Source organism: Leucopleurus acutus (assembly GCF_964270905.1).
Source record: "Leucopleurus acutus genome assembly, chromosome: 14".
NCBI classification, from domain to species: domain Eukaryota; kingdom Metazoa; phylum Chordata; class Mammalia; order Artiodactyla; family Delphinidae; genus Leucopleurus; species Leucopleurus acutus.
The window spans coordinates 23,515,721-23,531,630 of record NC_139156.1 but is presented as its reverse complement, the minus strand read 5'-3'; the positions used below and the strand labels follow the sequence as shown (position 1 = coordinate 23,531,630).

The following is a 15,910-nucleotide window of genomic DNA, read 5'->3' as shown; positions in this document are numbered from 1 at the left end:
TAAACAAAATTGATAAACCATTAGCCAGACTCATCAAGAAAAAAAGGAAGAAGACTCAAATCAATAGAATTAGAAATGAAAAAGGAGAAGTAACAACTGACACTGCAGAAATACAAAAGATCATGAGAGATTACTACAAGCAACTCTATGCCAATAAAATGGACAACCTGGAAGAAATGGACAAATTCTTAGAAATGCACAACCTGCCAAAACTGAATCAGGAAGAAATAGAAAATATGAACAGACCAATCACAAGCACTGAAATTGACACTGCGATTAAAAATCTTCCAACAAACAAAAGCCCAGGCCCAGATGGCTTCACAGGCGAATTCTATCAAAGATTTAGAGAAGAGCTAACACCTATCCCTCTCAAACTCTTCCAGAATATAGCAGAGGGAGGAACACTCCCAAACTCATTCTACAAGGCCACCATCACCCTGATACCAAAACCAGACAAGGATGTCACAAAGAAAGAAAAGTACAGGCCAATATCACTGATGAACATAGATGCAAAAATCCTCAACAAAATACTAGCAAACAGAATCCAACAGCACATTAATAGGATCATACACCATGATCAAGTGGGGTTTATTCCAGGAATGCAAGGATTTTTCAATATATGCAAATCAATCAACGTGATACACCATATTAACAAATTGAAGGAGAAAAACCATATGATCATCTCAATAGGTGCAGAGAAAGCTTTCGACAAAATTCAACACCCATTTATGATAAAAACCCTGCAGAAAGTAGGCATAGAGGGAATTTTTCTCAACATAATAAAGGCCATATATGACAAACCCACAGCCAACATTGTCCTCAGTGGTGAAAAACTGAAAGCATTTCCACTAAGATCAGGAACAAGACAAGGTTGCCCACTCTCACCACTCTTATTCAACATAGTTTTGGAAGTTTTAGCCACAGTAATCAGAGAAGAAAAGGAAATAAAAGGAATCCAAATCGGAAAAGAAGAAGTAAAGCTGTCGCTGCTTTGCAGATGACATGATACTATACATAGAGAATCCTAAAGATGCTACCAGAAAACTACTAGAGCTAATCAATGAATTTAGTAAAGTAGCAGGATACAAAATTAATGCGCAGAAATCTCTGGCATTCCTATACAATAATGAAGAAAAATCTGAAAGTGAAATCAAGAAAACACTCCCACTTACCACTGCAACAAAAAGAATAAAATATCTAGGAATAGACCTACCTAAGGAGTCAAAAGACCTGTATGCAGAAAATTATAAGATACTGATGAAAGAAATTAAAGATGATACAAACAGATGGAGAGATATACCATGTCTTGGATTGGAAGAATCAACATTGTGAAAATGACTCTACTACCCAGAGCAATCTACAGATTCGATGCAATCCCTATCAAACTACCGCTGGCATTTTTCACAGAACTAGAACAAAAAATGTCACAATTTGTATGGAAACACAAAAGACCCCGAATAGCCAAAGCAATCTTGAGAAAGAAAAACGGAGCTGGAGGAATCAGGCTCCCTGACTTCAGACTATACTACAAAGCTACAGTAATCAAGACAGTATGGTACTGGCACAAAAACAGAAATATAGATCAATGGAATAGGATAAAAAGCTCAGAAATAAACTTGCACACATTTGGTCACCTTATCTTTGACAAAGGAGTCAGGAATGTACAGTGGAGAAAGGACAGCCTCTTCAATAAGTGGTGCTGGGAAAACTGGACAGGTACATGTAAAAGAATGAAATTAGAACACTCCCTAACACCATTCACAAAAATAAGCTCAAAATGGATTAAAGACCTAAAGGTAAGGCCAGACACCATCAAACTCTTAGAGGAAAACATAGGCAGAACACTCTGTGACATAAATCACAGCAAGATCCTTTTTGACCCGCCTCCTAGAGAAATGGAAATAAAAACAAAAATAAACAAATGGGACCTAATGAAACTTCAAAGCTTTTGCACAGCAAAGGAAGCCATAAACAAGACCAAAAGACAACCCTCAGAATGGGAGAAAATATTTGCAAATGAAGCAACTGACAAAGGATTAATCTCCAAAATTTATAAGCAGCTCATACAGCTCAATAACAAATAAACAAACAACCCAATCCAGAAATGGGCAGAAGACCTAAATAGACATTTCTCCAAAGAAGATGTATAGATTGCCAACGAACACATGAAAGAATGCTCAACATCGTTAATCATTAGAGAAATGCAAATCAAGACTAGAATGAGATATCATCTCACACCGGTCAGAATGGCCATTATCAAAAAATCTAGAAACAATAAATGCTGCAGAGGGTGTGGAGAAAAGGGAACACTATTGCACTGCTGGCGGGATTGTGAATTGGTACAGCCACTATGGAGAACAGTATGGAGGTTCCTTAAAAAACTAAAAATAGAACTACCATATGACCCAGCAATCCCACTACTGAGCATATACCCTGAGAAAACCATAATTCAAAAAGAGTCGTGTACCAAAATGTTAATTGCAGCTCTATTTACAATAGCCCGGAGATTGAAACAACCTAAGTGTCCATCATCGGATGAATGGATAAAGAAGATGTGGCACATATATACAATGGAATATTACTCAGCCATAAAAAGGAATGAAACGGAGTTATTTATAGTGTGGTGGATGGACCTAGAGTCTGTCATACAGAGCGAAGTTAGTCAGAAAGAGAAAGACAAATACTGTATGCTAATACATATATGTGGAATCAAAAAAAATGTCATGAAGAACCTAGGGGTAAGATGGGAATAAAGACACAGACCTACTAGAGAATGGACTTGAGGATATGGGGAGGGGGAAGGGTAAGCTGTGACAAAGTGAGAGAGTGGCAGGGTCATATATACACTGCCAAACGTGAAATAGATAGGTAGTGGGAAGCAGCCGCATAGCACGGGGAGATCAGCTCGGTGCCTCGTGACCACCTGGATGGGTGGGATAGGGAGGGTGGGAGTGAGGGAGACGCAAGAGCGAGGAGATATGGGAACATATGTATATGTATAACTGATTCACTTTGTTATACAGCAGAAACTAACATACCATTGTAAAGCAATTATACTGCAATAAAGATGTAAAAAAAGAACAAAAAACAAACAACAATAACAACAAAGAGATCCTGAGCTCTGAGAGCTTAAACAGCTTGCCCTGTGTCACATGGCTGGCCACACAGAATTTAATTTCCATATCTGGAAAATGGGGTAACAGTAATGCGCGAGACTGGCTACCTAATTTGTGTAACTTAGTGCAGAATGAAGTTCAAAGACCATTGTTCAAAGAGCAGGATAAAGCCATTAACGGTACTAAGATATAAAGCTTTCTTCTGCAGTCTGTCTCTTAAATTGTCATGGCATTGTTTTGTGTGTTTTTGTTTTTTGGTTTTGCTGTTTCCTGTCATGCTCCCTCAGGGGTGGAAATCCTCATGCAGACTCCACAGGTGGCCTAGGGTGCCACCCTGTGAGGGCAGGTGGCAGCAGGTCAGTCAGCTGCCAGACGAAGGCAACATGTCCCAGTCAATCTCCTGTTTCTGGGCCTGCCGACCCAGCCCCGGGCCAGTGGTGACCTCCAAGAGTTTTCATTCTCTGTGCTAGGATGTGCTTGGTGCCTGGACTGGGGCAGGTGAAGGGCTCATCCCTGAAAAGTCACCCGTGAAACACCCCGTGGTGCTGCCAGCCCTGGACAGTGGGCAGGGATGGCCAACACGTGTCTGAGCTCCATCCTATACTCTTGTGGAGGGGAGGGCCCTGCTGCGGGCACAGGATGATGGTGGAGAGCAGGCCTTCTCAGGCCGACATGACTCCATCATTCCCCGGGGGAAAGAGTGGCTGTGGTCATGGGGCAGGGATGGAGGGGGGAGGTCTGGTAGGACCCAGGGTGCCAGGGTACTGGGAGCAGACAGCTGAGAAACCATCTGAGAGGGGCAGAGAGGGCAAAGGAGGCAGGACTAAGCCCCGGGCAGTCTCCATTGTTCCAGCCACATCTTCAATCATGCAATGATCAAATTATTAGGAATTTCAAACAGACAACACAGAGCCTTAAAACCCCAGTGCAGGGCTCTTCCGCGTGCCAGGCACTTGCTGACTGAGCTGGTCCTTTGCAACATGCCCACAAAACCAGCCCTGAATCCCAGCCACATAGAGTGAGGCAAAGTGAGTTCGCATACGTCAAGCGCAATGCCTGCCACATAGAGTGTTCTCAGTACAAACCAGTCGCTGAGGTTATCTTCCGATGGCCCCTGTTCCTGCTCTGCTACCTGTGACCTGTGCTCGTAAGACAACATCCAGTCATGTTGTTCCTTCATTTGAAATGCTGAAGTTGCTTCTCTTTGCTCTGATAAGAAAGTTCAAATTCTTCATGTTGTCTGTGAATCCCTGGCACAGTCTTCCTAAGACAGCCCCGACCCCCTCACCTCAGGCCCTTTCCTCCCCCTTCACTGTCCTCTAAGCATGCTACTCTTCATTCTGAGGGTCAGGCTTTTTCCCCCCTTAGGCTCTTGGCCACAAGGGAAGGGAGGAGTTCCAGGCAGAGGGAACAGCCTGTGTGAAGCCTTACTCATTTTTAGGTTTGAAAATATCACTTCCTCAGGGAGGTTTGCTTTGAGCTTTCTGGCTAGCTAAAACAACCCCGCCCCATGATGTGCTCTCATAATACCCTGCATTTTTTCTTTATAGAACTTCTAACACTTCTAAGTAGAATAAACTATCAAAAGATTATTTATTGAATGTGTCTCTTTCTAACTGAACTGCGAGCATCTTGCAGGCAAGTTCCATAATTCTCTTGTTCACTGCTACATTCCAGTGCCTAGTTGAGGACCAGACATGCGGTAGATTCTCTGTAAATATTTGCTGAAGTACTTAACATCTAGTGCTTAACTAAGATGGCCTGAGGTTATTATTTGGTAAAGAATGCTCTTTATATAGGTGAATCCTGGTTAGGTTTTAGAAGGCGGATAATCTTAGGTTTCTTTTGATTCTTGCTTGCTCTCCTGGACCTTCTGGATATCACCTCTTTTGGTCTAAAAACCTTGTCTTCAGCTATTTCCCAGTACCCTTTCCTGCTGTTCCCCTGTATTATCTTTCCTCAGCAAAAGATATGTGCATATTTCTTCTCCACAGTCTTTGATTCTCAACTTCTTCCCCCTGTCATTTGTGCAGTCCCTGACCCCTCCTTATATATTCAGTTGTTACTGTCTTTACATCAACATTTTCTATAATTTTCCTGTAAGCTGTCTCATATTATTTCAAGGTGGGAAGGGTACTGTGATGCAGCTTGCAGAAGAATCTCTGCAGAAGGAAATGGTCTCATAAATAAATATATTGTTTTTTAAATAACCTTGTCATAGCAATGATGAATTAACTTGTGAGTTTCAGCTGTCTGTATTACACAGTTTGATAATCACAGAACAGGTGCAGAAAGCAGGGCCCAGGGTACATAGCCACTGAGTTTCAGGAGTATTTTTTTTTGCGGTACGCGGGGCTCTCACTGTTGTAGCCTCTCCCATTGCGGAGCACCGGCTCCGGACGCGCAGGCTCAGCGGCCATGGCTCACGGGCCCAGCCGCTCTGCGGCATGTGGGATCCTCCCGGACTGGGGCACGAACCCATGTCCCCTGCATCGGCAGGCAGACTCTCAACCACTGCGCCACCAGGGAAGCCCTCAGGAGTATTTTCAGATGGTCCAGGATATATTTGTCATTGTCTACATCCTAATAAGACTGTGCTTCTTTTTCAACTCTCATTTTATCACTGCCTATAATAAAGGGGTGGATTAATTTCATCTGTAAACACAGATATGATAGTTTTATCCTGTGGCTATGAATGGTGCTTTAAAGAGTCAATATGATAAACCAGTGTAGTAATTTACCATAATTACAGCCATGAAATATTACTTAGAATTAGTCATGGCAGTAATACATGGCTCAGGAAGTTCTAGTGAAATCTGTGAAGTGAGAGAGAACAAAAGGGAGGAAACAAGGTGTGAGGACAGGCAAAGTTTGTAGCCAGTAATCCAGACAGCTGGGGAAGATAAATGCAAGCTGGAGGACTCCGGGAAAGATCTGTCCTGGGAGGAGATGCCCTTGTTTTCTCTGGAAAGCCCGCCAAGTTTAGGAGACTTGCCACAGTTTAATTAAAGTCTGCAGCTGGTGTGAAAGCAAAGGAGAAAAGGAATTAGGGCAGTGCAAAAACTAATGAAAGTCTCATTTTAAACTTTTCTCTCTATTATGAAAGAAATGTGACTCGTCAGCTGTGGCCCCATTCACCGTGACAAAGCCCTCAGGGAAGGAACGTTCTGGACAACAAAGAGAAAAGACCTGTAGTCAGGTCTCTTTGGACTTGATTGCCACTGCCTTTTTCAGTAAAAACTCATCAAAATCCTTGTTTGTTTTTTAAAAAACAAATTGGTAAAAGAGAGCAGTACAGATTGAACAGCTTTTAACGACAGGAACTTTGAAATGAAGAACTGACCTTTGCAATCAGAGCTGGATTCACATTCAGACTTTATCAACTGTATTAGTCAGAGTCTTCAGAGAAACAGTACCAATAGGATACATCCTATTATGGGAGCTTATGAGTCCAAAAGCCATATGGTAAGCCAGCAGGCTGGAAATTCAGGGAAGAGGTGACCTAGTCTTGAGTCCAAATTCCACAGGGCAGGCCAGGCAAGCTGGAAACTCAAGCAGGTTTTTTCTTTTCCCCTTAAATTGCTTTATTTTTTAAAATTTTCATTTCATATTGGAGTATAGTTGATTTACAATGTTGTGTTAGTTTCAGGTGTACAGCAAAGTGATTCAGCTATACATATACATCTATCCATTCTTTTTCAAATTCTTTTCCCATTTTGGTGATTACAGAATATTGAGCAGAGTTCCCTGTGCTATACAGTAGGTCCTTGTTGGTTATCTGTTTTAAATATAATAGTGTGTATATGTCAATCCCAAACTTATAGTTACCAAAGGGGAAAGGTGGGGGAGAGAGATACATTGGGAGTTTGGGATTGACATCAAGCAGAGTTTCTATGTTACTGTCTTGTGGCCTTAGCCTTCAACTGATTGGATAAGGCCCAGCCACATGACGGAGGGTAAACTGCTTCATTGAAAACCTACTGATGTGGATGGTAATACCTCCACAGCAACAACAGCTAGACTGACGTTATACCAAACAAATGGGCAGCATGACCTAGCCAAGTTGATACGTGAAATTGACTATCAAACCAACTAATATTAAGAATAATATGTTAGTTAATGTTTCTGTAACACTTCTTTTTGGCCAGGCACAATGAACTCATTTAATTCTCACAACAACCCTATGATCTGGGTAATATTATTATTCTCATCTTATGGATGAGATAACTAAGATAAAGGGAAAGTTAAATACCTTCCCAAGTTCACGGATGATAAGAGGCAGAGCTGGGATTTGAACTCACGGAACCTAACTCCAGAATTTGGGTTCTTAGTCACCACAATATGTTGAATTTTGGCGATTGAATGAACTTCCCCGACCTTTGTTCCTTTATGGGAAAACACATATAATAGCAGATAATGTGTGGTTTTAGGGAAAGATTAAATTAGAAAATGCATGTGAAGATCTAACCATAATACCTAATAGATAGTAGGTTCTCAATAAGACTTAGCTCTCTTCCCCGACCTTAATATTAATTGCTTTTATATTGTGTCTTAAGTTTAGAAATCCCTTCATTCTAGAGAGCCTCACTAAAACATTGAGGTCTTAATTTTTGTAATTATTTACTTACTATTAATTTCTCTGGGTAATTCCCAAGTTTCATTTGGGCTAGAACCTGTGTTACCCCATGCAGATCTGCAGCACTAAACTCAACCCTTGGCATATTGTAAGGTCTTCAATTCATGCACTAAATCAGTAAACAGATTTAGAAATTAATGCCTTTTATTGTCAGTTGATAGACAAGAAACTGAGGCACAACGTGGTTAAATGACTTGCTCAAGGTATATGCAATTTATAGACTGGTATATCCAGGTCTCCAGAATTTCATTGTTTTTGTTTATTTGTTTGTTTCCTTCCAAAAGGCAGTGTTGGATGTAAGCAGAGTCATAGGCAATCTTAAGGTTCATCACCTCCCTGCCCAGTTGGAGTGTGAGAAACTTTCAATAACCTCCATGCCTGCTTTGGGTCACGATCAGTATCTGAGAGTTGTTGACTCCAAGAGCCCTCATTTGGAGTGGGCTTCTTCTCATCAGGCAGATGAACAGCTTTAGAACTCAGTAATTAAGGGGTCAATGATTCACGCAAAGCGTTCCACATTTTTTTTTTTTTTTTGCGGCCTCTAATAAGTTTATTGTGTCTTCGAGACACTACAATGTAGACTCCTCTCCCAGAGAAGAGTCTTTCAGAGACAAGGGACCATTATCCAGATGAGTTGTTCATTTGTCATTTTCATAGGCAGCTGGATTCTTCCTCTTGGATTTCTCAAACTCCTGTGTTCCCCATGTGTAGACAAAATAAAACACTACAAGTGGTGGCACGACGCGAAGGATGCACGCCTGAGTGCGGTGCAGCATGTTGGGCATGCCCTTGCTGAAGCAGTGCGGGAAGGCGCGCTGCTCCAAGGGCGACAAGCTGTAGGTGATCACAGGCCGCACCCGCATCAGATGCCCAAACTCGCGGCCCAGGGTTGCTGTGGCGCCGAGGTCACCTCTCCCTCTGCAGTGCAGAATCCACCGGCCTCCCATCCCACATTTAGACACAGATAACACGCACTTCAACAAAGAGAGAAAAAACCCTCACCTTTAACCAACTTTTGTTCCTCTTGCTCTCTCACTTTCCTGGAAACTGATGAGAAGTACCTCTGTAATTTAAGCCTAATGACAAAGTGCAAAATCATTACCTACTTTTATTGAATTGTCTTCTGCTTTATGGACTAATTGAAGGAATGGCGCACTGCTACACAAACCCATGTGCTCATGCCCATTCAGCCCAGCTTCCTCCTGCCTAGGATTCGCTGTCTTTGCTGTAGGAGACTGATCGTGGACTTGAAACACAACCACGGGACCAGTTCTGCCTTGGCCATTTATACTGAGTGGCCTCAAGTAAATGACTGAACCTCTCTCTGCCTTGCTTTCCTGACATAGAAAATGTGGGTGATAATTTCTACCCTAACTTCTTCATGGATAAGTGAGATTTCAATTAGGTAATTTATTTGAGTCCTTTGAATAAAATAATAAAACATATAAATAAAAAACAAAGTGTATAGACATAAGCTATTATTATTGTCACCAAGGGTTTTTTGAAAGGAAAATGCATCCTACTCAGTATTTGTTTCCTTTACACTATAACTTCAAAGTCAAGATTTTAAGTAGGGGTAAATAAATGACCAACTCACATTCTTCCAGGCGTTACCACCTTCTCATCATTCTGAATTTCCTCAGAATGCCAACGTTCCAGTCACCCTGTGTTTCCTGATCTCCTATAGAGTCTTGGTTCCTATTATTTATATTTTCTTTTCAACACCTCAAATCAAAACTTTATTGTTTTCCAAGAGGTCTTCCTGTTTCCAGTCTGTCCTAGACTGATCTTCATAATGGCTTTCCACTGCCTGGAGAAAATTCCAAATCCCTTAGAACTCTGCAATTTGGAACTGTCAAGACATCACTGCTTTATGTTTCCAGGTTCCATAAGGAACCCCTCTGCCCCGCCCCATCCACAAATTTGCTATTCCTTTGGAACTTCAGTGAGGCTAATTAGAGTCCTTTACAAAATCCTTCCTTCCTTAGCCTACAAACCATTCAGTACACTGGGGTCTTACACGTGTTATGAAAACTCTAGGATTATCATTTCTCTCCCTCTCCTGAAAACTTCTGTCAGACCACACTGTCCTTAGACCAATATCCCTGAGAGGATTGTTAAGGTCCTTTATAACGTTCTTAGCTTATGCACTTCACCCCACACTTCTTCCCCAAACAAATCATTTCTTATCAAACTTCAACACCCCTTTGTTTCCTGATACTGCTCCCGGACCAATCTCTTTTCCTGGTTCGATTTCTCTTCCTGCCCCTTCTCGGCTTATCAGATTCTCAGCAGTCTTTATAAAAACAGCTCATGTAAAAATCTGCTCACAAACCTTGCTCTGTTGCTGCATGTTTTCCTTCACTGACCTCCAAGAATACAGAGGATGTAGGATGGTGTAGGAGAGGCAATAAGGTATTCTAGAAATAGAAATGCATTTGGGGTCACACAGAGCTGTGGTTGGAATCCCAGTTTGGCTTTTAATATTGGTGAGTCCTTGGGAAAATTTCATAACGCCTTGAGCTTCCTTTTCCTTATCTGTAAAATAGAAATATTAATGATAACCTTACTTTGATTGTAGTGATAGAATGAGGCAATTTATATAAAACATCTGCCACATAATAGTTCTTCAATAAGTGGTAGCTACTTTCATTATGAGTACTGCCTCTGTCGCCCATTTGGCATCTACCATATGCCACCTTGTGTTATTGTTCAGCTACTTTATGAGTTTATATGTCTCCTCTAAATATGGTTTTCATAAACGTGCCATGTATTGCACTTATTTTGAACGTCCCAGAGTGGTAAGCCCAGTGATGGTATCCCCACATTTATTAGAAACCTAAGAAGCCCATCTCTTGAAAAATTCATTTCAATCGTATGTCTTGCAAGTTTAAGTACAACACTTATAAAGTGTCAGTAAGTAGAAGTCCTTTAGGGTTAGTTTGGCATGTTCATTGAGCATCACTTTATAGTCCTCTCCTGTTGTCTGTATGTCATCAGTTGAAACTTAGGAAGGGACTCAGACCAACTCTGAGGGTGATGATAGATTATTGAGTCCCCTCACCTCAACCACACTGAAGCAGTTTATAATTTACATATGTACTGAGCACATTGAGTGATTCATAATCACTCTGAAGTCTGAGAGCCCTTGATATAGGGGAAGCTGAGCAGCTTTGAGCCACACTATACCTCTCTGAACCATAATTTATTTTTTAAATATAAATTATCATAGTTATTTCTCATAGAGCTTGTATAAAAAAGAAGCTCTTAACCCATTGTCTGGTATGTGGTAGTTGCCTAAAAGCCATAGCTGTTATTATCCTTGTTAGATTGGAGGCTGTGATGATTGTGACCCAAGGAAGATGACTCAAAGACTTTACCAGCTAGATCCTTCTCAAAGACTAGTCTTGGACCAGAACCATGGGTGTCCTCTGAGAGCTTATTAGAAATGCAGAGTCTTAGGCTCTATGACTTAACAACTGAATTCAAATCTGCGTTTTGACGAGAGATCCAATGTTACTGGAAGGCGCATTAAAGTTTGGGAAGCAGTGGTCTAGATCAGATTCTGAATCAGTAGGTCTAGGAAGGGACCCAGCCCTCGGCATTTCTGACAAGCTCCCAGCGCTAGTACCAGTGCTCTTCACCACATACGATGCTATGAGTTACCAGGTTGGATCACTGATCCCAAACTTGGCTACACACTAGAACCAACTTGGGAGGGGGCTTCAGAAATATGGTTGATTAGTTTTCACTCTCAGAGGTTTCATTGGAATGGGATGCAGCCTCAGCCTTCAAACTTGTAAAATGAACTAGTTTATTCTAATATACAGAGAAGTTTGAGAACTGCTGCTGTGGATTAATTTGGTTGGAAACTTTTTTTTCATGCATTAATCAAAAGCAACATTTCAGCCAAGATATTGCATAAATCAAAAAATTTAAAAAATCCATCACTGAGATTTTACTAGGGATATTTCAGACAGGAAAAAAAGTAAACATATATATGTACAAACACAAAGACGTATTGATCAATTTAAATCCTTTTAACTCCTGTCTTGATTCTTGCATGACAATAACAAAACAAAGTTGAAAGCCTGTGAGAGATTGTTCCAAGGTATAGTTAGGGTGTGGCTTGAGTCGAAGGATTTTGGAAGGAAGCATCACAGAACACTTGAAACATTAGGGAATTTGTTCACTGAGTTTCTGCCAGATTTTCACTTGTCAGTACATCAGAATTAAGATTGAGCCAGATAAATTGTTAACAACGTCAAATGTGATTGTTTCAATATGTTCTAAATCGTGGCTGCCAGGGTGAATCTTGCTGGCTTTTGCATCTTCCTCCCTAAACCTCAAAAGAATGATAGATGGACATATTCTTTTCAAAGCGTAAAGGATACCTTTATTTAGAAACAAGTGATACTTTAGTGGGTGGGCTTGTGTGAAAATATTCCACCTACTGGTAAGACCCGTGAAAAATCGTATCGGGAGTTTCGTCTTTAAAAAAGATTGTAGCATCTCATCAGGGTGGATGTTTGTCCAATTTTAAGCAGAAGTGATATATTTTAAAGAAATTTGTTAGATCATACATCATTACTCTAAAAAATTCAGTGGTTGACAATACTCCAGATACGCCCCTCGTGTTCAAAAACAAACCAACCCTGAAGTTAAAAGTAAATCCCTAAATTTTGGTTATTCACATTAACTAATAATATACCAAAAGGCAACTTGGAATATACCTAGTATGTGTTCACTCTTTAATAACTTCACTGATGCTCAACTTTACAGGGAAAAAAAATTACCAAATAAGTTGTACCCATTCATTCAAAAATATTCATTGAATGTCTACTACATGCTGGACATTTTTTAAAGACCTTAAAATAACACTCTCTTCTATGCACTTAAACTTCCTCATGCAAAATGATTTCATTATGGGTAAAAGGTGATGTTAATAATGATGAAGATTTGTTGAGACCTGAAACGTGCCAGGCACTGTGCTTGGTCCTTTATGGCCATCATCTCTTCAGTGGTCATGGCAACCGTGTGGGGATGGAACTAATATTATCCAAGCCTTAGGATGAGACAACTAAGGGAGATTCAGGGACTAGAAAAATAGTAAGCAGTGGGGCCAGAATTTGAAATCTGACAGTGTGAATCTGAACCCAACTTCTTAATCATGATGGACGAAGCAAGTATATCTTAATTGTACTGGACATGGTGTTCAAGCTGAAGGACTCCTCGTCCAAGTCATACTCTATTTATTGTAAAATAAAAGTGACTCTTGTTCACATGGAGAATTGTCTCTACTCAGTCTAGAAAGCACGCCATAGTATCAATGCCCTCCAGCTAGAGCCCATCCTGAACACAATGGTAGTTGAAAAAAGTCTTGTTTATTATTCGTTGCCGTGAGCAAAAACATACACCATGGGACCAGTGGGGTTTCTCAGTAAGACAGTGTTAAAAAGAACCTATGAAAGAATTTGGGCTTTGGTTGGGTAACAATAAATGAATGCCTATTGTTTATTAATATAATACAGTAGCAACAGCAACAAAACTTCCCAATCAAAAACATCGTGGTCTTTGGACATCTGTTTGAGCAATAAAATGTATTGCCTCCAAGAGCTTTGTGGAGCTTGTATCACCAGAATGCCAAGTTAGCTTTGAAAGCTGACCGGCGTGAATGACCCACTAGTGTTTTCCACATTTAGTGCGATGAAATTATCATGCAGCATTACAAGCATGAGGCTGGATTTCTCAGCCTTCTGGGCATGGCTGACTTCTGATGGTGGTGTGCCGGAAAATGAGAAACAGAATGAAAAATCCTCATCCCCTTAGCAAATACTCATCCTGTTCGAATGTGCCACGGTACCTCTGGATTTCTCCGATACTGATAGCCCTCTTTATACAAGTGAATTCTGAAAGCTGTCTCATTAATGCAGTGAATGGATAGTGGTGTTTAACCGATGCCGTTTTCCTGGTCTCTCTTATCAACGTGTAATAATCCATCATGGAGGTCAATTTTATTCCTAGGCATTTCTCACGGCAGAACGTTTCTTCTAGAAACCAAAGCTTCCCTTCCACTTCCCTTTATCATCACTCTGTCCCTCTTTTACAGAGGAGGTACTCCTGCTCTGTCTCTCTTCCTCTCTCCCTCTCTCTGAATTAATGCCCTCTGGGCTCATCTTTATGCTGCTTATGACGTGTTTGACAATCACTGATGCCTCCCTCGGCTTCAGCTCGTGGGGTAAGCGATGGAAGCCTGAGCTTTCCTGACAGATTAGAAGGTGCTTTGTAACAAGGGGAAAATCAAATCAAATGCTTGTCATAGGGCATTCCAAGCTATGTTAGAAGGCAGAAAGGGCATGAGAGAAAAGGAGTAGCTGGGAGAAAGTGAAAATGCAGTCTAATATATGAGAAGAAAACTCCTGAAGAACGGCATCAATTGGTGAAACAATAGAGACACTGCTCTATTGCGTAGCAAGAAAGCTACGCAAATTTAGAAAGTACGAGATAGAGAAGTGGTTAACAAATGACAGTATCACCAATCAAAGGAATTTATGTAGCCATTAAAAATGTTGACTATGAAGAAAGTATAATAGTATGAAAAAATGCTTATTAGGTCATGATAAGTGGGAGAGTGATATAAAGTTACAAAAGCAGTGTGACTACAACTAGGTAAAACTTCTGCATAGAGAAAAGGATGAATCTATACCAACGAAGTCAGTCTAGCATAGTTAACTGGTAGAAGTTCATATATATTTCCTTTTTAAAATTTTCTATAGTTTCCACTGTCCTTTAAAGTACCTGCCACCCTAATTCTTTTGGGGAAAAAAAGCCATGTCTATTTTCATGCACCAGCCCTTAACACTTCCACACAGGGGGTATCTCACATCTGTTTCCTTGTATTTTATTGGCTGAAGCAAGTGACACAGTCAAACCTGAATTCAAGGTGTCAGGAAAGTAAAATCTTCCTGCAAAAAGAGGAACTAGATCATGGTAAGTGGTAATACAGTCTACCAGGTAGTTAAATGGAAGTTTGGAATCCTTACTGGGGCTTGATTTGTGAAACTACACATATATACATACACACACGCATATGTGGAGTGAGTTAGTGTGTGTGTGTGTGTGTGTGTGTGTGTGTGTGTGTGTGTGTATCCAAGTATGGAACTAATTCACATTCCCATGGCCCAGTGAACAATTTTGGTGCTATGTATTTTTTTCTTTTTGTATATCCATATTTTAAACATTTTCTGTAGTGAAGTTTTATTGTTGTTTCAAGTCTTTAAAAACATCGATTTTGTTGTTGTTGCAAAACAACTGGTTAAATAGTTGAACCCAAAGTCTGAGCTTAGATTCAGTCATCCCCATAACTGAAACTGATGGACAATTCGGTTGCTGGGATACGGCCACCCAGATGAATCAGATCAGCTCCTCACATGGTCAGCCATCTTTGAAATAGACACCTTTCCCACACAGGGCAAGAGGTACTTGCACGAGCTTGGTATGAACCAGATCTCTCAGCACAGTTTAAGCCGTGTGCTCTGGGGGGCTGCTACTACGGGTTGCTCAAGTTTTCACACTCTCATAACACACCTGAACAACCGGACAAGTGTAGCAAGGAGGAGTAAATAGGACAACTGCAAAGTGCTCTCTGGAGAGAAATGCTTACGTAAATGGAAAGCGGCCATCATATTACTCACTCATAGCAATCTCTAGATTGCCGTCTCAAGGTCCTTCCTGAGTCATGCTAAGTGGAATGAATTTTGGAAATGCAGTTTACATTAACTACCTTTTACTTATCTGTCGATGACAAACTGGACTCCTGACAAATCTTCTCCCCTGCAATGCACTGTATGCTAATACCCAGCTAGGCTTAGAGCTCTCTAGTAAAGAAGGTACGTTTATGACTGGAACTCAATTCTGGCTCATTTTCATCATGATACTTTATGATGATGCAGCTGGAGAAAAAAGGTCTGCGGCAGATAGGGAACGTATAGGAAGTACCAGAGGTACAGTATGTTTTGACCAGGCTACCTTGTCTTTGTGTAACATATGCACAGCATACAATGCAAAACAATTGAAACTGCTGAGACACAAAATGAGTCAAAAGGAAAATAAGTAAAAATGTCAGATGGAGCCACTGTAAGGTTGGTCTACTACATGC

At 40.8% G+C, this 15,910-nt stretch overlaps 1 protein-coding gene across 1 annotated transcript in view; it reads right to left on the bottom strand.

Annotated features, from left to right (window-relative positions):
- Positions 1-8,250: 8,250 nt before the first annotated feature.
- Positions 8,251-15,910, bottom strand: part of LOC309971767 (cytochrome b-c1 complex subunit 8-like) — a gene marked incomplete at its 5' end in the record, with an annotated part of 45,001 nt that continues 37,341 nt past the window's right edge. Inside the window, one exon of the mRNA XM_082855154.1 lies at positions 8,251-8,726. Coding sequence (XP_082711280.1) covers positions 8,391-8,726 — 336 coding nt within the window. The 3' untranslated portion in view covers positions 8,251-8,390. The remainder of the gene's footprint in view (positions 8,727-15,910) is intronic.